The sequence below is a fragment of the Crinia signifera genome, chromosome 4 (genome assembly GCF_055691185.1).
Source record: "Crinia signifera chromosome 4, ASM5569118v1, whole genome shotgun sequence".
NCBI classification, from domain to species: domain Eukaryota; kingdom Metazoa; phylum Chordata; class Amphibia; order Anura; family Myobatrachidae; genus Crinia; species Crinia signifera.
This window is the reverse complement of record NC_139220.1, coordinates 282,615,491-282,639,384: the sequence shown is the minus strand read 5'-3', so window position 1 is coordinate 282,639,384 and position 23,894 is coordinate 282,615,491. Positions and strand designations below refer to the sequence as shown.

Genomic DNA, 23,894 nt, shown 5'->3' with positions numbered 1-23,894 from the left:
CCATCTTGTAGTGAAATGGTTTCACGTGACTTTGTCGTGGAAGATGATCAATTTGAATAGAGTTACTTAACATTTCCCTTGAGATGGGAAAACATTTCCTCCACTATGGAAAAGGTAAAAGTTAATTTGGAGACTGTGATAGCAATACACAGCCAGCAGCTTCAGGAACAGTTAATGAAAACATACCTTCAAAATAGCCGTTCTTAGTGGAATACAAATACCCTGTAAAAACTGTTCTTCAGTGGGATTTAACATCACAGGATAAAAAGACTTTGAGCATTCCAAGCGCTTCATTGAAAAGTGACTGCAGTTACGCTATAGATACTAATTGTAATATTAACTCATTATTGCGCAGTAATAAGCCCTGGTAAACAAATTAGTAGAGGCCTTTTAGAAGATGCTAAGGAAATGAATTGTTTTACATTGTAACAGTTTTATACGTATGGCGAATGTTTCTGTAATAACTTGATTACATTGTAGCAGAAAGGTAGGGTAATATACAAAAGTAACTTCTGGAGTTCTTGGAGAAAAGCGGAGGTAGCGACTTGAGGACATACTCCTTCAGTTCCTGAATAGTAAAATCTGCCAGATCTTGTTGTTCTTTATATTGAATGTATTGATTGTATGATAAAAAGTGAAGTGCCAAAAGTAGATTTCCTTTTGTGAATAATAAATTATTTATTGGTATTGAAGAATTGTCTCCACACAATATTGTGCATACCTGGTTAAGAGAGAAATACTTACACGAGTGAATCCTGTGAAAACCTGTGATAGATTTCACACCTGTGCTGCTGCGTTCATACCTCCTGGCAGCCGGGTCTTTCAGATAAGTCGGGTTTTACTCACGGCTTCCATATCTGGTGGTTTTCATTATTGTGATTACATCCCAGTGTATTGTTACACCCACTCCTTAGTATATTACTCTGTCAGTATTGTTTATTTCATCCCAGTGTATTGTTACGCCTACACCTCAGTGTATTGCTCTGTCAGTATTGTTTATTTCATCTCATTGTATTGTTACACCTACACCTCAGTGTATTGCTCTGTTAGTATTGTTTATTTCATCCCAGTGTATTGTTACACCTACACCTCTGGGTATTGCTCTGTCAGTATTGTTTATTTCATCCCAGTGTATTGTTACGCCTACACCTCAGTGTATTGCTCTGTTAGTATTGTTTATTTCATCTCAGTGTATTGTTACACCTACACCTCAGTGTATTGCTCTGTTAGTATTGTTTATTTCATCTCATTGTATTGTTAAACCTACACCTCGGGGTATTGCTCTGTTAGTATTGTCAATTACGTCCCAGTGTATTGTCACATTTATACCTCAGTATTTTGCTTATATTATATTATTGTTACACCTTTTTAGTATTGTTACCTCTGTCCTGTCCCCAGGTGTTATCACCCCCCTTGGGCTACAGTCTGCCCTCCAGTGTGCAGAAGGGTTGGTGGCCCCCACCATCCTTTCAGGTAGTCTGTCCTCTTGCGCCGGGTCCGTCTCCACGGATAGGTTGTCCAAACATAACTCCTGCCTGTAACAGAGTCTGGGCGGACCTAATTCGCCCTTACAGCCGGGACGGGTACAGGCGAAGCCTAGTTCTGCACTTATCCGTGGACGCTTGGCCTGGGCAACAGAGTTAGGGAAGGGGGTCACGGACGCCTTCATAACAATTATACAAATACTGTATATAAAATGTGTCCTGTTATTAACTTGCATGTTTGATTCAAGTACTGTATGTAACGTGTCAGTGATTACTGCACATGGCTTTATGAAAAGCTCACATGGCCAAAACCTCTCCATGTTCCCCTTGTTGTCATGCTTTGGATTAACCCTATCATTAAGCCACATAGCCAAATAAATACTGTAATATAACTTAATCAAATAACAAGAGGCAGAAAGAGAATTTATTTAACAAAAACCAGGAAGATCCTGTAGTGGGTAGGGGAACGTATTGTTATCTGGACCCATGAGAAACAACAATTATGCTCATACTACATATGACCATTCACTGGTGTACAAACATCTTACAATCTGCAGAAATGTTCCTGTCCAGTAAGCCTGATTTGGGTCCTGATGTTACAGCGTCTAATGTTGCAGAGTGCCCTGTTCAGTACGTTACACATGCGCAAGACCCATTCTCATTCTGTACATGTGTCGTGCAGTCTGTGACGGAGGACACAGTACTACAGGAGATGGTCAGTGATTGACAGTCTGATGCCATTTGGAAGTGAGGATGGGGTGGCACCATTGTTATGGCGGAGGGATGGTGGCAGGATCTCAGTCTGAAGACGAAAATTTTTGTTGTTGTTGTAGCTTTGTCAGCCGATGATCTGATGCTGCGCCCTAGCATGTAGCCCGGATCAGTAATGAATACAGGTGCATTACAATATCAAAGCTATTGCTGTGCCTTCCGTGCAAGAAACAGTCATAGCTTTTCATCCACATCTGTCTAATACTGGCCACACATCAGACCAACTTTCCTCCAACCATCCAACTAGTTGGTTGGATGGAATAAAATACTTGTATTGGATAGGCGCAAATGTAATTTGTAATTGAGTAATTTGTTTCCCAAATCAGAAAATGGACAACTGTCACTCAGACAATGTACTGTAGTTGGACCTATTTGATTTAAACAATTTCACTGAATTTTTCACTCACTATATCCTTAGAATTAGTGACCTGCAGCTGTGTTGTAACTGATGAAGTGATTTCAGAACAGTAAAAAAGAAAAAAAACAGACATTGACCAACATCATCAAACAGGTAATTTCAACTTTAGCCTTGAATTTTGTACTGTCTGAACATGGCTAGGAATAACATATGCACAGGCAAAAATTTTAAAACTATGTGTGCAAACGCTAGAAGCCTAGGAGACAAAATCCCTGATCTAATTGCAATAATGACAAGGGATGACCTAGACATTGTGGCTATCACAGAGACATGGTGTAATGAGAACCATGACTGGGACATAGCTATACCAGGATACAATTTATTTAGGAAGGACAGAATGGGAAGAATCGGAAGAGGGGTAGCAATGTATGTAAAGAAAAGCATAAATGCTACTTTAATACAAAACATTGTAGAAAAAACTGAGGCCCTTTAGGTGACCATAGGGAGGAGAAGGGGGAGAAGGACATTATTTGTACTGGGTTCATCTATAGGCCACCAGGCCAGGGGCAGGATTTGGACAGGAGCCTATTGCTTGATGTCACTAAAATGGATTTAAAGGGAGAAGTCATAATCATGGGAGACTTTAATCTACCTGATGTGAATTAAAAGGAGTATTTTGCAAGATCGTCTACAAGTGGCAAATTTCTAAATTCTCTACAGGGAACATCTCTCAAGCAATTGGAGAGGGAGCCTACTCGCAAAGACTCAATATTAGATTTAATACTCACAAATGGTGACAGGATATCGGACATATATGTGGGTGAGAACTTGGGATCCAGTGATCATCAAGCAGTATGCTTTAGTATCCAAGCAGGGTCCAACTGCAGTCACACAAAAACTAAGGTGTTGGACTTTAGGAAGGCTACTTTGCAAAAATGGGGAGATGTCTAAGCGATTCATTAGCGGATTGAAAGGAGGAACTTGAAAGGAGTGCAGGAGAGGTGGAAAAAATTAAAAAGTGCAATACTAATGGCAACGGACCTTTGTATCAAAAGGGTTAAGAAAAGCACCAGGAAAAGGAAGCCAGTGTGGTTTACTAAAGAGGTATCAACTAGTGTAAAAGCAAAAAAGATAGCCTTTAGAACATACAAGCAGACTCAAAATAATAATGACAAAGAAGTGTATCTTGCCAGACGCAAGGAGGCTAAGAAAGTGATCAGGCGTGCCAAGGCACAAGCTGAGGAGAAAATGGCTGAGTCAGTAGATAAAGGAAACAAAACTTTTTTTAAGTGTATACAGTAAGTTAAAGGAGAAAATCAAATGGAGGAATAATATGACTGCAGACAGACACTGAGAATTTGGTAACAAGAGAAGAAAGAAAAGGACTCTCTCTTTTTTTGGGGCACAACTTGGTATGTTAAATGTTATTAAAAATTAACTTTTATTAGGTTTATATATAAAATACAGGGAGCCAACCCTAACAACAAAAACAATTCTACACACGTACATACAACACGTATCACCTATCAGGGAGACTGTATCTCCTGGACAGGATAAGAATGAGATAGAAACTCTCTAAATAATGGTCACGGTTACTGTAAACGTCTGTTCAGTAACTAATGTATTTAGACAAAGGTTTGTAATTAACCATAAAGACAGTACAATTTCACATATATACATAAAACATATATCGCCTGTCGAGGAAAATATCTCTATAGACAGGTATTATAAATGACTATATTGTAGCTACTGTACTTCTATATCTTTGCTACATGTCCTTAATTGAAGGCTAGCGAAAATATAACTTTTAAAGATATGTTTAATATACTTATAAGGTGATGATAATCCCTCTAGTTTGTTAAATAGAATGGTACTGAAGTACTACAAATGGTAACATACAATCAAGAAATTTGAAACAATGTTGCAAAGCTCTAGACAATCCAGAGTCGTACCAATCTGCAGTCTAATTATTTATGGTATTGCACTAAGATACTGCAGATGACAGCAACACAGATACAAAAATCAAAAAAAGATCAAAAAGATCTAAAAAGTCTGAGAGAGTGTTAACATGCACTCCTTCAGTGTTATACTGATGTGCTGTCCTATGGTTACCAGTCTCTTAACATCCCAGCTGTTATGCTCATCCCAGGTAACCTGGTAGTACGAATAGAACAATATATATCTCCAAATGTATGTAGGTCTGCTTACTTATATGATAATAGAAGGAAGAATATCTATGTCATGAGAAAACCAGGTTTTTTATATATATCACAAAAGAGACGGCTGGCTATATAATAGTTCCAACCACCTGCAGTTAATCTTTCTTCTATTATACTGCGCAGTCTTCCTATTGCCAATTTCAGTACCTCAGCAAAACATAATATACAGTAAATCTTACACACATCAGTGCAATATGTGGCTATAAATCATAAGGCCACTTCTCTTATTGAGGATACCATGATGTCACTCCTGGAGACTTAGGTAAATCAAGAAAGGGAGTGCCTTCCTGTACTACAATGCAAATATAGGTAGTGGGTATGATAGGTTTTAAGTTCAATAATTTTATAAACAAAGAGGGGTCAGAAATACAGAGAAAGAAAGGGGAGAAATCTCCTTTTAAATTCACTGCTACTGCTGTTGCTTGCAAGAGGATGTACCTGTGTCTTAATTGCAAGTGAGCAAGTGCATTGGATTTATAACGCCTATTAAAGGAGTCAGAGGGCTTCTGCTGTTGTCGCTCTGCGTGACAATACCCTGGTTAACACTAGGTCATTGCAGGGAAATTATACACACATGAGTTCCAATGAGAGAGCCCAGAAACCATGTAGATTTAGGTTTATCAGGGGTAATGCCTCTTCCTAGTCACGGGTGCTGCTTTTTACCCATATACCTTAGGCATTGATGGGAAAATGAGCGACCCCTGACAGGGGAGGGAGAACCAGAAAGGGTGAAACTAGAATTAGCCTCACTGTAAGTCTGAAAACAGGTAAGAGATATATGGCACGTTGACAGGTAATTTACCTTAGACGCTGTGTCTTAGTACCCATATGTATATGATATTAATTTGTTTTTACCCTATAGATGCTTGTAGAGTAGATTCTATAATAGAGAATTGTACCTCAGTCCCATATTGATATGTGCCCACAGTGCTCAACTTAAATAGCAGTTATAGTAGCGCAGCCATGCCCCTCTAATCGTGGGTTTGCATATTGCTGAATACCGCTATATAACACTTTTTTAGCTCCGTTGATTAGAGCATATATGACACAAATATAAAATTCAAAGACAATGCTTTATAAGGCTATAGTCTAATTCAAAGAAAACATGAGGATGCTTCCACACATATGGGCTCATGTACTATAAACCTATAGACATTGTGTCAATTGTTGTATTGGTGAGTCAGAGGGCAAACAGTGTGCAGTACTTAGCTTAATCTCAGCAGTCCGCAAGAGGATTATCTGGTGTGTCTTTACTTAGCTCCCAGTCCACCTTTTGTAGCTGGCATGTATCGGGGGACAGCTGGCTTGCACTTTGAGGCTGTCGGATAGAGATTACCCCTGATGGATGCTGCTGGCGAGTCGGGATCAGTATGTGGTTACCCTCTGGCTCTGGGAGAGAAGCGTCTCCTCGTCAGACGCACATGTAGGCAGAAGTTAACAATCAGTCTCCGTTCTGACCCCAGCAGGGAAGCAGTTAGCCAGTTCCTTATTCTATGTATTAAGCGCTGCTTATGTTTGCCGCTCAATGCGGCTGCTAAGTAAAGGAAAAGTCCAGTCCCTGTTTAGCCTCCGGCAGTTGCTGGTTCCTCAATCAAAGTGTAGAGCGCAACTGATGTGTACCGCTCAAATGCGGTAATTTAAATGAAAAGGTTCAGACGGCCGTTTCGCTGTTGCTTCATCAGTGTGGGAGTGTCCCACTGATGTTGAATATATTGAGTCTCAGGGCCAATGAGATAGAACTTACATTCAAGGGCTGTGCAGTGAGAAATAGCGCACCTGATGAATTAGGTGTAATGCTTGTGATGAATAGCGCACCAGAAAGTCATACTGTGAGAGAGAATATATTGTTCTAATGCCTCTTAATTTAATATGCATATATGTTTAGTGAAAATAAGTTGATTTATAGGACGCCTAAGTTAACAGTTAGTAAGAATATAATTAGTAGTTTATATTAATCGCTTCGTGAAATGTGGATGATGTTTGTCATGTGTATACATTGAGATTACAAGGTGAAACTCAAACCTACGATGGTGATAAAAAAATCATAAATATATGGAATAAATAGTTAAATTGTGATAATAAAAATAATAATGAAAATAAAAATAATTATAAGAGTGAAAATAAAGGGTGAAAGAAAAGGATAAAGAATAACAGGCTATGATAAAAATTAAAAATAGTTTTTTACTATTTATTTTTTGTTTTTTCTTTATTGTTATAAACGTAGAGCTACCTGTGTTAAATTGGTGATACTTGCATTGTGAAATTGCATCTAAAGTGATAAAGTGTCACGTAGTGGTGAAACGTGTGAAATATTGTATAAAATATTTCATGTGATATTTAGGATATCCTGCTACTGCTGGATAGTGAAATGATGTCATTTAATAATATATGTGAATGCTGATCGGTATGAAGTGAACACTCTGCAGAAGAAAGGGGGGGGAATAACTATTCTGTGAAGAAAAAACGTGATAACTGAATAAATTGTGTAAATACGTGATACAAGAAAAAACGGGAAAAAAAGGGGAGGGAACAAGGTGAATAGAATAAAAGTGTTGGTGTGTATGGTTATAATAAGTGCTCATGCACTTGCTATTATTTCACCTGTTATTTTATCAAAATTATTCTTTATTTTCTATTTTTTATTAATTATTGTGATTGTTGTTTGTATTTTTTCTGGATTTTTTTCTTCTCAGCTGTTCTTTTAAGATTAGTATGGATCATGATTGCACTCTAATGTTTGTGTAGTGCTTTGGCCAGCCCTAATATTCTATCTACTGGCCTGATGTGCTTAACAGATCATATAGTGGAACACACCATGAGTTTTCAAATGTTTTATGTATATATGAAAAAATTAAATTAATTAAAATAGGGAATTATTTGATTTATTTTTTTAAATTTTTTTAAAAATTTTTAATTTTTCCTAAAAAAAGAAAGAGAGAAAGGATGTGACCATATCAATTAGTTGTTCGAGCATGTCATTCAAGATAGGGAGTATAACTGGTATTTTCATTAAGTCCATGTGGACTGACCGTGTTGAGTTGGAATATCCATTTGCACTCCTGACGGAGTAATTCATTTGTCAGGTTGCCACCTCTTATACCCAATCTGATGTGTTGAAGGCCAAATGCTTTTAGTTCATCTGGTGAACCTTGGTGGAAGCTCAGAAAATGACGCGCTACAGAGGTGAGTTTCCTCATTTTTTGATGGTCTGTCTGGGCATTACGGATATTATTAATATGTTCCAGTAACCTCTGTTTGAACATTCTTGTTGTCATGCCCACGTATTTCAATTTACAAGGGCATTCTAGACAGTAGATGATGCCCATTGTATTACAATTCATGAATTGCTTGATGGTACACACGTCCCCGTACCTCGTCATGACCTTGTCAGTTTTAAGGACATGGTTACAGGCCTTGCATTTGTTGCAGGGATATGTGCCTCTTATTTTGGGCTCCCTTCTTGGGTTCCTGGAAAAATGGCTCTGTACCAGTTTATCTCTCAGATTCCTGGACCGCCTCCAGCTAAATGAGGGTTTGTCTGGGAGTGATGTTCTGAGATCTCCATCATTCAGTAATATAGGCCAGTGTTTTACCACTATTTTTTGTAGATCCTTCCATTCAGTACAGAAATCTGTAACAAAGCGAAGAGCCATTGGGTTTGTCTCTGGTTTGTTTCTTTCTTTGTTTTTCGGAAAGATAAGATCTTCTCTATTAGTAATGAGTGCGTGGTGTTTAGCTGTTTTAATGAGGCGTTTACTGTAGCCTCTCTCTTGTAACCTGTTAGAAAGTTCCACGCTTTTGGCGATAAAAAGTTCCCTGGTGGTACAGTTGCGTCTCAGTCTTAGGAATTCACCTTTCGGTAGGTTCCTGACTGTAGGGGGAAAGTGTGAACTCTGTTCATGTAACAGGTTATTAGTTGAAGTCTCTTTCCTATACAGTTCTGTATGTAGTTGTCCTGTATCATTAGTATAGATGTGGAGATCTAAGAAAATGGCCTCATTCTTGCTGATGTTATGAGTCAACTTGAGGTTTAATTTGTTGTTATTAAGGCTTGAGATAAATTTCAGGAGCTCTTGTTCTTCTCCTTGCCATATCATCAGTATATCATCTATATACCGTATCCATGTGGTCACATGGCTGGTGAACCTCTCGTTGTTCTCTGAGAAAACGAATTCACTCTCCCACCACCCGAGGAACAGATTGGCGTAAGTGGGCGCACAGGCCGCGCCCATAGCTGTCCCTCGGGTCTGCAGGAAAAATTTATCATCAAACGTAAAGTAGTTTTTGTGTAAGATGAAATCCAATAAGGTGAGGAGAAAAGTCTTAAATTCGTCTCTACCTTCAATATCCAGAAAATACTGAATTGCTTCAAGGCCTTGTTGGTGGTTGATGCTAGTATATAGCGATTCAACGTCCAACGTAACCAAAAATTGGTCCTGTCCCAGTTCCACATCGCTGATTTTCCTGAGAACATCACCCGTGTCCTGGACATATGATGTTAGTGCTAGCACATGATGTCTCAGGTGGTGGTCACAAAAAATGCTTGCCTGTTCCAAAAGCCCCCCAATGCCAGATACTATCGGCCTCCCTGGGGGGGTATTGAGGCTCTTGTGTACCTTAGGTAGCATATAATAAGTTGGTACTTTGGGGTGATCGATTTTGAGAAAGAGATATTCACTTTTGGTAATGATACCTGATCGACTTGCTTCATCAATAATTCTGTTGTACAGGATTTTATAATTGTCAGTAGGATTGAACATTAGTAACTGATAGCATGATTTATCCTGAAGTTGCCTCATTGCTTCTTTCATGTATTGATCTTTTGGCCATATGACCACGTTTCCACCCTTGTCTGAAGACTTTATTAGGATGTCATCCCATTTGCTTATTTCAGCTAATGTAATCCTTTCATCTTGTGTAAGATTGTTTTCTGAGTTGGTTCTTTTCGTTTTGGTTTTGAGATGTAGGTGGTCCATATCTCTTGAGACCAAATCCATGAATATTTTAACCTCCGGACAGATATTTGTGGTGGGTGTGAAGTTACTCTTCTTTTTCAAGATGTCTCTACTCGTGGTTTTAGGGTCAACACCTGTGGCTGTTTCTGAGGCAAGTTCCTCCAAGATTTCTAATGCAGATGCATCTTCTGTGGTGAGAAAATCTTCCGCTGTGAGAATTAGTTCTCCACTTCCTATACCAGGATCAGAAATTGGTAATGCTTCCTTAGGTGAGAAGAATTTTCTAAGGAGAATTTTACGACCAAATAGGTGGAGATCTTTCTCCCAATGGAAGCGGTCAAAAGAATGGTTGGGGGAAAAGGACAGACCTTTACTAAGTACTTGCATCTGAAGTGGCGAGAGTTCCCTAGTGGACAGATTGATCACTCTGAGATTACCACCATTTGTTAGTAGTTCCTGCGAAATCTCGGGGACTGTCTCTGCGGCTGTGGAGTGTCCCATGTTCTTGGGTCTCTTGCCCTTCTTCTGTCCCCTGCGCGTCCTCCTCTTCCTGTATTTCGATACCTGCCCCTCGTCTCCGTTCCTCCTTCTAAAAAAGGAACCGCAGAGCTAGGGGTGGTTGTCTGTTGGTCTTCGATATCAGACAGATCTGTGTCAGAGGAACTGTAATCAGGATGATATCTTTGTCTTCTAGTTCTCTGTTTGAAGTTCCACTTAAAGATGTTCCCACTAGAGAAATCCCTCTTATCTCTTAGGAACTTATTTTTCTTTCTTTCAATAATGGTGTCCTCGTAACTTAGCAGGTCTTCCTTGCATTTCTCAAATGTTTTTTGAAAATCAGAGTTTTTCTCCCATTCTTCTAATTTCGTTCCCAAAATTTCTATTTCTTTCTCGCAATCATTCATCATCAGCATACTGTGTTTGTTCAGAATGTTCATCAGCTCATTAGAGCACTTCAATAAGGTATTTTACCATTCTGTTTTTAGGGCATCCGTTGCGAGATCGAATGTGGGAAAGATTTTTGGCCTTAGGCCACGTGGAACGATCTTCTGCTTAAGATAATTGTCCAGTGTGGTCGTTTCCCATTTAATTCTTATCTGTTTCTGAAGAGATAGTTTTAATTGTTTGAAATCTTCATCCCAGTTACCTTTTCCAGATGTATCAGCCAGGGTTTGTGGAAATATGTTATTCAGGTCATCGTTGAAGTTCCGTTTGGACTGTAACTCCTTTCTTAAGTTAAATGACATGTTCTCTTTGTGTGTTATATTAATAGCTGGACTCCTAGCGTTAAATGTTTTGGTCTTGAGAGGCAGACCCAGTGTTAACTGTGCAATAAAGACAGAGGAAACTGAGATAACTCAGTAATTTTGATGCAATTGCCTGGGGAAAGGGGAGAGGGGAGTTTTGTCTATGCACTAGTGTCACTGACAGTTACACAAGGAAAAAATATTTTTTTGGTGTCTCAATATGTAGTTCCACAATAAAGATATATATTAGATATTAACGTATCTATCAATTAAATTGAGTGGAGGTGCTCCCTAGAGAGTGATATAATGCAACAAGAGAAGAAAGAAAAGGACTCTCTCTTTTTTTGGGGCACAACTTGGTATGTTAAATGTTATTAAAAATTAACTTTTATTAGGTTTATATATAAAATACAGGGAGCCAACCCTAACAACAAAAACAATTCTACACACGTACATACAACACGTATCACCTATCAGGGAGACTGTATCTCCTGGACAGGATAAGAATGAGATAGAAACTCTCTAAATAATGGTCACGGTTACTGTAAACGTCTGTTCAGTAACTAATGTATTTAGACAAAGGTTTGTAATTAACCATAAAGACAGTACAATTTCACATACATACATAAAACATATATCGCCTGTCGAGGAAAATATCTCTATAGACAGGTATTATAAATGACTATATTGTAGCTACTGTACTTCTATATCTTTGCTACATGTCCTTAATTGAAGGCTAGCGAAAATATAACTTTTAAAGATATGTTTAATATACTTATAAGGTGATGATAATCCCTCTAGTTTGTTAAATAGAATGGTACTGAAGTACTACAAATGGTAACATACAATCAAGAAATTTGAAACAATGTTGCAAAGCTCTAGACAATCCAGAGTCGTACCAATCTGCAGTCTAATTGTTTATGGTATTGCACTAAGATACTGCAGATGACAGCAACACAGATACAAAAATCAAAAAAAGATCAAAAAGATCTAAAAAGTCTGAGAGAGTGTTAACATGCACTCCTTCAGTGTTATACTGATGTGCTGTCCTATGGTTACCAGTCTCTTAACATCCCAGCTGTTATGCTCATCCCAGGTAACCTGGTAGTACGAATAGAACAATATATATCTCCAAATGTATGTAGGTCTGCTTACTTATATGATAATAGAAGGAAGAATATCTATGTCATGAGAAAACCAGGTTTTTTATATATATCACAAAAGAGACGGCTGGCTATATAATAGTTCCAACCACCTGCAGTTAATCTTTCTTCTATTATACTGCGCAGTCTTCCTATTGCCAATTTCAGTACCTCAGCAAAACAAGAAAAGACTCAATATTAGATTTAATACTCACAAATGGTGACAGGATATCGGACATATATGTGGGTAAGAACTTGGGATCCAGTGATCATCAAGCAGTATGCTTTAGTATCCAAGCAGGGTCCAACTGCAGTCACACAAAAACTAAGGTGTTGGACTTTAGGAAGGCTGACTTTGCAAAAATGGGGAGATGTCTAAGCGATTCATTAGCGGATTGAAAGGAGGAACTTGAAAGGAGTGCAGGAGAGGTGGAAAAAATTAAAAAGTGCAATACTAATGGCAACAGACCTTTGTATCAAAAGGGTTAAGAAAAGCACCAGGAAAAGGAAGCCAGTGTGGTTTACTAAAGAGGTATCAACTAGTGTAAAAGCAAAAAAGATAGCCTTTAGAACATACAAGCAGACTCAAAATAATAATGACAAAGAAGTGTATCTTGCCAGACGCAAGGAGGCTAAGAAAGTGATCAGGCGTGCCAAGGCACAAGCTGAGGAGAAAATGGCTGAGTCAGTAGATAAAGGAAACAAAACTTTTTTTAAGTGTATACAGTAAGTTAAAGGAGAAAATCAAATGGAGGAATAATATGACTGCAGACAGACACTGAGAATTTGGTGTGGGGAGACAAGGCAATTGCAGATCATCTAAATAATTACTTTTGCTCCGTACTCACTATAGAAGGAGAAGGGAAGGGACCACAGTTGCAAGGACATTCATAAAAATAAACTAGATGGAAGTACATTTACTAGGGAGAAAGTCCTAACAGAACTTTCAAGACTGAAAGTGGATAAATCAATGGGGCCAGACGGAGTGCATCCAAGGATACTAAAAGAACTAAAAGATGTGTTGGTAGTACCATTAACAGATTTATTCAACCAGTCACTAGATACAGGTGCAGTTCCGGAGGACTGGAGAAGAGCAAATGGTGTTTCACTGCACAAAAGCGGAAACAAAGAAGAAGCAAGTAACTACAGACCAGTAAGCCTTACATCAGTAGTAGTAGTAGTAGTAGTAGTACGTTTATTTATAAGGCGCCACAAAGTGTCCACAGCGCCGTACATAGCAAACAAAAAAACAAATTACAAGGTAACGTACAGGGTGTGTTGATAAAATACAGCATAAATAGGGGTATAGCTGGTAGAACTAAAATCAGCATCAGTTCAGAAGTAGGTGTCGAAATTGTCGAGGAGACTGAAGATGAAGTAGAGGAAGGGAAGAACAGGTCAGGAGCACAGGTGAGGTAAAGAGGTAGGGTGAGTACATGAGGAAGGAGGGCCCTACTCATAAGAGTTAACATATTAAAAGGAGGTGGGTGGACGAACGAAAAACAATAGGATAAGTAGGAACGGATGGGAATGGAGGCAGGATAGGAGGATCAAAAGAGGTTAGGAGGAGGGATAGGCCATCAGTAGTAGGGAAATTAATGGAAACACTATTAAAATAAAGAATAGTGGAATATCTTAAATTAAACAACTTACAGGATCCAAAACAGCATGGTTTTACTGCAGGGAGATCATGCCAAATAAGTATCATTGACTTTTTTGACTCCGTGACCAAAATACTAGATGAAGGGGGGGCTGTAGATGTGGCATATCTAGACTTTAGTAAGGCATTTGACACTGTCCCACATTGCAGGCTGCTAAATAAACTTGAAAGTGTGGGATTGGATTATTAAACAATTAAATGGATAAGAACCTGGTTGCAGGATTGGAAACAGACAGTTGTAGTAAATGGAGTGCATTCTATGGAGGGACATGTTTCCAATGGAGTACCCAAGGGATCTGTACTTGGACCAGTGCTCTTTAATATCTTTGTTAGTGACATTGCAAATGGTATTGAAGGGAAAGTATGCCTTTTTGCAGATGACACAAAGATATGCAACAGAGTAGACACACCAGGAGGGGTAAATCAAATGACTGATGATCTAAGTAAACTTGAGAATTGGTCAAGAGCATGGCAACTACAGTTTTATGCTAAAAAATGCAAAATTCTGCACTTGGGACTCAAAAACCCAAAGGCTCAATATAGTATCAAGGGTACTATAATGGAAACTACTGAGGAGGAAAGAGATCTAGGAGTCACTATTTCAAGTGACTTAAAGGCAGGAAAACAATGTATCAAAGCAATGAGGAAGGCTAGTCAGATGCTTGGTTGCATAGGGAGAGGAATCAGTAGCAGAAAAAAAGACGTAATAATGCCACTTTATAGGTCATTGGTACGGCCTCATCTGGAATACTGTGTCCAGTTCTGGAGACCATATCTTCAGAAGGATATAAATACATTGGAGAGTGTACAAAGAAGGGCAACTAAAATGGTTCATGGCCTACATCACAAAACTTACCTGGATAGACTAAAATATCTTAACATGTATATTTACGAGCAGAGAAGGGAAAGGGGGGACATGATAGATATCTTATCAATATATCAAGGGTTTTAACATAGTACAGGAAGGAATATTTCTTCAAAGGAAAAGAAGTAATAGAACACGAGGACATGCACTGAAACTGGAGCGAGGTAGGTTCAGGGGAAATGTTAGAAAAAATGACTTCACAGAAAGGGTAGTAAGTTTGAGGAGTCCTTGAAGTATATAAACTGGAAGGAATTATTTAGAGGTATGGATACTACTAGAAGGTGGCAAACTTTAAAAATAATACTGCTGGAGGGCACTGATAAATTTATTCCTAGTGTAAATAAAAGAACAAATGTCAAAAGGAAACCTACGTGGCTTAACAGCAAAGTCAAATTTTAAATAGCTAAAAAAAGGAGGGCATTCAAAGCATTTAAACAAGATGGGACACCCAAATAATTTGCCTCATATAAAGAATGGGTACTTGTTTCCTAGCACTGCCACAATCGCGGGCATCGTGTGCCTTAACTTTAAGGCACACGATGCCCGCGATGCCCGCGATTTCCCTTAAAAAAACCACAACTGTGGTACATCGCGTCGGTCGTGTGCCTTAAGAATGCACACGACGCGACCGACGCGATGCCCACGATTTCCCCATAGGCTTCAATGTTAAAATATTTTAACATTGAAGCCTATGCGCGCCCGACGCGATGCCCCCGATTTCTCCATAGGCTTCAATGTTAAAATATTTAACATTGAAGCCTATGCGATGGACCCGATTTGTCCATAGGCTTCAATGTTAAAATATTTTAACATTGAATTTAACATAGGAAAAAATGGGAAAAGGGCCAATATGGGCCATTTCTCATTGGGTATGGCCCCGTCACGATTGACGCAAACCCGAAGCGTGGCGAGCGCAGTGTGCCCGCGAGGGGCGGCAGTGCGTGTACTCCGACCTTTTCATTCCCCTACTATCCACGTCGGCGTGGAGTTGAGAATAGATTGGTGTGGCAAGCGCAGCGAGCCACCGAGCCCGAAGCATGGCGAGCGCAGCGAGCCCCGCGAGGGGACGCGGATACCTTCACAGGTATCCACGTCCCCTTGCGGGCTTCACAGCTGTCCGCGTCCCCACGCCACGCTTCGGGCTCGGTGGCTCGCTGCGCTCGCCACACTAATCTATTCTCAACTCCACGTCGACGTGGATAGTAGGGGAATGAAAAGGTCGTAGGACGCGCACCGCCACCCCTCGCGGGCTCGCTGCGCTCGCCACGCTTCGGGTTTGCGTCAATCGTGGGGGTGGCGGCCACAATGGGGGGACATTATTTTTTACACACTTGACGGGGCCATACCCAATGAGAAATGGCCCATATTGGCCCTTTACCCATTTTTTACTATGTTAAATGGACTCAGTTTCAATGTTAAAATAATTTAACATTGAAGCCTATGGACACGATGGACCCGATTTCTCTATAGGCTTCAATGTTAAATTATTTTAACATTGAAGCCTATGGAGAAATCGGGTACATCGCGTCGGTCGCGTCGTGTGCGTTTTGGTATGCACCCGACGCGACCGACACGATTTTTTCCGACACGACCACCACGATAGAAATCGTTGTGGCCGTGCTAGGAAACAAGTACCAAAGAATGTAATAAGAAATGTAAAAATACAATCAAGTTGCCAAAATTAGAACTTAAAATAGCCGCAGATAGCAAATGTAATCCCCAAAAATTCTACAGTTACTGTATATAAACGGAAAACGATTAAGGAAGGAAAATATTGGCCCACTAAAAAATAAGCAGGGTACCCTGGTAATAGAAGGAAAAGAGAAAGCGGAGTTATTCAATGAATTTTTTGCTTCAGTATTTACAAGGGAAGAATCTTCAGAAGATCTCCCACAAATTAAATGCTCGGCTCTTGATTGCTCCCAAACTGTATGTTTGAATGAGGAAATAGTCAAAAATAGATTACAGAACCTAAATAGTAACAAATCTCCTGGTCCGGAAGAAATACACCCTAGGATACTAAAATAATTGAGTTCTGTCATAGCCCTACCATTATATCTGATATTCGAGGAATCAATAAATTCGGGGATGGTACCAAGGGACTGGAGCATAGCTAACACAGTACCAATATGGAGGAAAGGTAGTAAAACTAACCCTGAAAATTATAGACCAGTCAGCCATACATCCATTGTGGGGAAAATATTTGAAGGAATAACAGGAGAAAGTGCTAAGTATTGTTTAGCATGGGTTCGTCAAAAAATAGATCATGTCAGACTAATTTAATTAACTTCTATGAGGAAGTCAGTAGGGGGCTGGACTTAGAGAATTTTGTTGATGTAATACTGTTTGATTTAGCTAAAGCTTATTAATGGTTATTAATGAAAGTGAGTAAATTAGGGTTACGAGATAAAATTTGTAATTGGAGTAAAAACTAGTTACACAATCGGGTGGTAAATAGCATACATTCCAGCTGGGGTAAGGTCAAAAGTGGAGTCCCTCAAGGTTCAATATTGGGGCCCAACTTGTTTAATATATTCATTAATGATATTGGAAATGACATAGGGGGTTATTCAGGTTGATTCGCAAGGCTGCGAATTCGCAGCCTTGCGAGTCCACCAAACCCTGCCCGGTGAACGACCACCCCCCTGCCGCCCCCTCAAAGTGCGGCTTCACCCGAACAGCTGCGAATGGATGTTTTGCATAAACATCCATTCGCATGGCTCCGGTAACCGCCCACATCTTTCGATGGTCACCGACTATCGAATGATGTTTAGCGTGCACGCATATATAAGTGACTTTTCAGTTGCGGATATATGCGTGCACACTGGCGTGGATATGGTCGGGCAGCTGACATCCGGTGATGTCAGCTACCCGCCCCCCACACCCACGTCACTGCCTCATTACCATAAGAATGCCCATGGAACGCTGGGCGTTCCCATATGGTAATGTGGCAGCCCGGAGCCCCCCGCCCATCTCTGCCCTCCCCCCCACGCCAGCATGGGTGCGTGCACTCGGTGACCCGAAAGGTCGCCGTGGGTGCACGCACCATACGCCTGCACATGCGCAGATACCCGCCTGCGCATGCGCAGACGCACAACATCGGTACTGTGTGCGAATGCACGCAGTACCAATTGGATCTGAATCAGGCCCAAAGTGAGTAAAATTGCAATATTTGCAGACAACACAAAATTGAGTAAGGAAATTAACTAAGGAGAGGATGTGGAAACACTACAAAGTGAACTAAATAAACTGGAAAGGTGGGCGGAAAGGTGGAAAATGCAGTTTAATGTTGAAAAATGTAAAGCAATTCATTAATAATAAAAATGAACAAGCTACTTATAGGCTAAATTGAGTTATTATCAAGAATTCTGGTGTAGAGAAGGACTTGGGGGGTCATCATAGATGAAAAATTGGGTAAAAATGCACACTGTTCAAGGCATCGCACCTTAAAAAGGAAATAAATTAATTGGAACAGGTACAGAGAAGGGCGACAAAGCTAGTAAAAGGTCTTGAATCACTAGAATACAAAGATAGGTTAACCAGGCCTTAATTTTTATTCTTATTTTCTTCTTCAAGATTAAACCCACCTTTACATGGAAGCTAAACATTCAATTTAGTACATATGGTAAAACTTTACAAAAAGGACAAAGTAGTTGTAGAGTAATAAATTTTTATAACTTTTTTTGGATGCAAAAAAAATTGCCTCATCTTAAGATGAGCAGAAACCATGTACCCATGTATTCAGGGGCGTATCTAGAACAGAATGACAGAGGTGGCACCATGACAATAAGAGATTGAGGGAGGGGGTTATCTGTGTGTAGAGAAGTGAGGAAAACAGAATTTAACTCATGTCTGTAATCCTGACAATGAGGCTGGAGAAGGTTCCGAAACAAGCCATTATTTTATGAGGCATTAAGCATGCAGATGGGTGGTGATTGCTACAGTAATAAAAACTGCAGTACAATACCGCAAATGGATATGTGAAATGCCATCGCCATTTACTGTCCACCTTTGCTTCCTCTCTACCTGTGTACAGTATGCAGAGCTTACTATACAGCTCCATAAGGGTGGGCTCTCTTGTGGCTTATAGTCTAGGCCCTCCACTGAGTAATTATGCTACATAGACGCTTATTCAGCTCCAGGGTCTTGGTGGGGAAATGTATACCAAGCCTAGCTCGGATAGAGTGGGCTAAACTCTGTATACATTTCTCCACCGAGTCCCTTGGGCTAAATAAGCATCTACATAGCTTAATTACTGTACAACTTGGTGGCGGGCCAAGACTTTAAAAAGATCAAACAAAATAAATTAGAATTAAAATATTTTTTAAAATGGAGATATACAAAATTAATCTAAAAACCATTTAATTTCAAAATCTGAATTTAAACCAGAAGGTGCTAAAAAGTTTAATCTGAAAATAAACTTCAATGCCAAATTTTGAGATTTCAGGATGTCCTACCTACATAGATAATGCCACATTTGCATTCTATGAGGTAGATACTATTTCGGGAAGTAAAGAACTCATTGGGCGGTATTCAATGTGAATACTGGCGACGTGCAGCGAATCCTGTTTAGGATTCGCTGCACATTCGCCACTGCTCGCTGCGTTCCGGAGCCTCGCCGGCTCCGGTATTCAACGAGTCAGGGGCTCGCTGCCCCTGACTGGCGAATTTGAGCTCCTGCGGTGGACGCCGCAGGGAGCCTGAGGACGGTGGCAGGCAGGGAGATGGAAGTCTCCCTGCCTGCCCCAGAACATTTGTGGGGGGGGGGGGGTGGGCTCCCCGGGAGCCAGGCAGCACAGGCTGCCCCCCGGGGGTGCCAGCAGGGGACCGGGTATATTAACTACACCCGATCATGCATATGTAATGATCGGGTGAAGTGAATATTTGAATATCTAATGAGCGGCTCGGCTCCGGCACCCTGCTGGCTGGTCTGTGTAAAAAAAAAAAAAAAAAAAAAATTTTTCAAATTAAATATATATTCATGTGCTTACAGCACATGAATAAAAATAGCATGCCCCTCCTCAGAATAAAATTCCAGATTTTTTGACACCAATTGTAAAAAACAAAACACTTTATTTTAAAAGTTCACCTTCCACTTCACCATAAAAAGATAGCGATTGCTACTCGGTGAATCATGGCGAAAAAAACCTTGAAATGTATTCGCCATCTGGTCATTGAATAGGGTGATTCACTGTTTTAGTCAGAAATTCGCCTTACAGCACAAAATCGCCATAAAAACCTGGCGAATCAGCCTCATTGAATACCGCCCATTGAGTTAGAATTTCATATGGCAGAGCATATTTATAATATTAGGAAAGGGTTAATTACCCATTATTTATTAGAATATTTGTTGAAGAAACATAATAAACGTGAGATGCATATCAAAAGGTTCTTAGGTATCCACTTAATTAAATTTTATTGGAAAATAAAGACATTGGAGAAATGATTTTTAGATTAAACTTCTGGTTTAAATTTAGATATTGAAATTAAATGTTTTTTAGATATAATTTGTATTTTTCCATTTTAAACATCTTTTATTTCTAATTTATTTTATGTTTCATCTTTTTAAGGTATTCTGCACTGGAAATGGGAGGGGTCTCCATACCATCTCGTTTAGGCAGGGAAGGATTCTACTGGAATACCAAGTACGGTATAGCTTTAATGAGATGGCACAGAACCCTCCCCAAATTCCTCTACAATAACATCAAATATGAACCAATATCACGGTTAATACACAGAAGATCTGTTTGACAACTTTTATTGAATCATCTGGAAATATAACACGTTTCATTCAATCGAAAACACAAGATGGCCGTCAACATTTTTTCCTCCATCAGATGTAAAGCAAGATGGCCGCAACCACCTTTGTTTGGTGAGGTACAGACTTCCATTCCTCCTTTGTATATTTGTTTTATGTTTCCTGGTACATGGGTATTTGTACGTGTGTGTTTTTTAATAATTAATTTTATACAAGTTATCAGGTAATTATTTACAATCTATTTTGTGCCTTCTATATTAATATCCTTTTTGTATGCTACCTAGACTGGTGTTCTGTCTTTTAGATAATGGTAGGCAGATTCTTTTTCCACAGAGTGCTGGGTCAGGGCTGGATGATGGCCCAGTACCTCCAAGGTAGCAATGCAACAAGTCAAAGGCAGTGCACCAAACCCATATCTGTTCCATGCCACAACATTATCACTGTACACCTTGATACATTTGTTGATGAAGTTCAGTTTTGGCCATGAGGGAAAGCAGTGGTCTAACTGCTCTGGCGTTGTAGGAAATTACAATGACAGTTGACCATTTGCTTTCAAATGCTGGAAAACTGCCAAAAAACTGTCATTCAGATATTACCAGGTTTTTGTTCCAACCAGCCCAATCTGACAATCTATCTGTACAGTAGATGTATGGCCACCTTTACCTTACGAATTGAGGAACCCTCATTATACAACTGTTAGTAAGTATAAAATGCTATGCCTTTAATTAATTTAAAGACCCATGTCCCTTGGTTAATGATTTCAAAGCCTTTAAAATCTCTCTATTCCTTAAGCTATACACTAGTGGGTTTAACATTGGAACCAGGACAATGTAGAGCATAGAAACCAATTCCTTTTGCTCAGACGACTGTTTAGAATCTGTTTTCAAATAGGATCCAATACTTGACCCACAATATAGTATAACAGTTGTAAGATGTGAGGAGCAGCTGGAGAAGGTTTTCAGTCTTCCTGCCGAGGTCCGGATCTTCATGATACTGGATATAATGAATATATATGAAATGACAATAAGTAAAAATGGAAAAAGACCCAAAATAATACTTTCAGCAAAGATAACTCGAAGGATATGTATGGTGTCCGTGCAGGATAGAGTTAGTATTGTTTTAACTTCACAAAAGAAATGTTTTATGTCATGAGAATTGCAGAATGACAGGTTGGAGATTGCTGTGGAATAAATCAATCCGTTTAAAGCCGAGGCAATCCAACATGAAGATGTCATGAATCTGCATGTCCCCTTATTCATTATTATGTTATAATGCAAAGGCTTACAGATGGCAGCAAAGCGGTCATACGCCATGGAGGCAAGCAAAAAATATTCAAAATTAAGACAGAGTACAAAGAAATATATCTGTGTGATACATCCTGAAAATGAAATTTCCGTGTCATCTGTCATTAGGATGGCCAATAGTTTGGGCTGAATGTTAATGACATGCACTATATCCTGGAATGACAGATTGAACAAGAAGAAGTACATCGGAGTATGTAGCTGTTCCACCAAGCACACCAACAGAGCTATTATCACATTTCCCATCATGGAAAACAGGAATGTAATTGAAATGCCAATCATAACTACAAACTTTATATTTCCATTTCTTGAAAAGGGCATTATGTAGAATTCCTCCAGCCATGTGCTGTTTGTTACATTTTCTTGCATTGTAAGTTTTTGAACAAACTTAGAATATGTTTATTCTTTAGTCTATCAGTCTAAATGTAGTTTCATTTAATCCATACACAGTGGCAGATTTAGGGGGGACAACAACAGTTTTTCTTTATGTAGATTTCCCCCAGCCAAGTGCTGTTTTTATATCTTCTTCCATTCTATAATTTTAAACAAACTAAGAACATGTTTATTGTTATTCTATCCATCCATAATGTAGTTTCATTTGATGACATATTAATTATACAGAAAATAGCTGCCTTGCCATTTACCTGCTTGTAGACTCTGATGCTTATAGTCTACTAGTGCCCAGAGTCAGACACTGAGTATGCTGCCGTGCTGCTAGAAAGAGAGAGAGAGGATTTGGACCAGTTATTTTTTCTCCCCAGGGTGTCTAGAGCGCATTCAACTTATGTAACTATATAACTGCTTAACCTTCTAAAAAAATGAGTTCAGTTAAAAAGACCATTTGCTACTCAAGCAATGACCCAGTTCACCTGAGCTACTCAACATGTGTATCTCTCCACATACCCTCCAACTTTACCTTTTTTATGGCCTGTACCTTTTTTGGGTCTCCAACTACCCATTGTAAGTATAGGAAAGGGGGTGTGACCAATCCCCTATTACCCATGGCCACACCCCTTTCTGAATTTGTACTGGTTTTTGCTCTTCTGATTTTGGAGGGTAAGTGTCCAGTGTTAAGTAGATGTCCAGTAAATGCATTTATTTATCTACAGTTTCTTATATAGCGCAGCAGATTCCGTTGCACATTACAATTGAAGAAAGAGATAAAACAAATTGGGTAACAACAGACAGACTTGGAGGTAGGAGGGCCCTGGTGGAATCTATAAGGACATAGGAGGGAAACACAAGGACAGGCACCAGTAATAGCATAGCAGTCCCACCAAGTTACAAGTCCAGAATAAAAGCTATATAATAAATAAATGTCTCAGAGAAGGATCCGATATGTAATGCCGGCGGTCGGAATCCCGACACTGGAATCCCGACCGCCGAAATCCCGACATGGGGGGGACGTGGAGCGAGGGAGAAAGTTTCGGGATTTCGGCGGTCTGGATTCCAGTGTCGGGATTCCGACCGCCGGGATCCCGACCGACGGCAAATTGACTGCATCCCTCAGAGAATTATGCGTGTGGAACTTAAATATGATTAAAGCAAGAAGAGAGTAAAAAGAAAGCGCTCTGGTTTAGGTTTAAACAAATGCCAGCTTTTAGAAAATTAATTAAAAAAAATATTTTATAGATACAGTAAAAAACGTGGAATAACAAGGAGTTATGTACATTTTAGTAATCCATCTAATAGGTACCGGCCAATACCAAACATAAATAAATTAAGCAGATATATATAGGAATATAAATAACACCTAAAAAATCTCTCTTTTTTTGAGGAGGGTAGGGTTAGTGCAAAAGAGTCCCACTTGGGAGATCCACTTGATATTAGTCAAGAGAAATACATTAATACTATGGGTACTTCTGTAGTTTCACGGCGCCGGAAGTGCAGAGGCTCGCGTGCCGCTCTAGCTATGAAACTTGGCAGCCTTCCAGAGGCTCTGTTTCACTGTGCGCGTGCCGCTCTAGCTCTGTCTGACTGAGCTTGTGCCGCTCTAGCTGTACGTAAACAGCGTAGCGGCCGGCCAGCAGCAGCAGCAGCAGCGCTGCCCAGGCGCTGACAGGTCAATGTCACTGTGGCACTTGTAGTTCCACAGTGAAATATTCAGCGCCTGGGCACCGATGACAATGGGGGT

General features: G+C 39.7%; 1 protein-coding gene across 1 annotated transcript; it reads right to left on the bottom strand.

The window, feature by feature from the left end:
* Positions 1-21,184: 21,184 nt before the first annotated feature.
* LOC146073087 (olfactory receptor 1G1-like) lies at positions 21,185-22,129 on the bottom strand. Its single transcript, XM_083180267.1, has one exon. The coding sequence runs from the start codon at positions 22,127-22,129 to the stop codon at positions 21,185-21,187; it is 945 nt and encodes a 314-aa protein (XP_083036393.1).
* Positions 22,130-23,894: the final 1,765 nt, after the last annotated feature.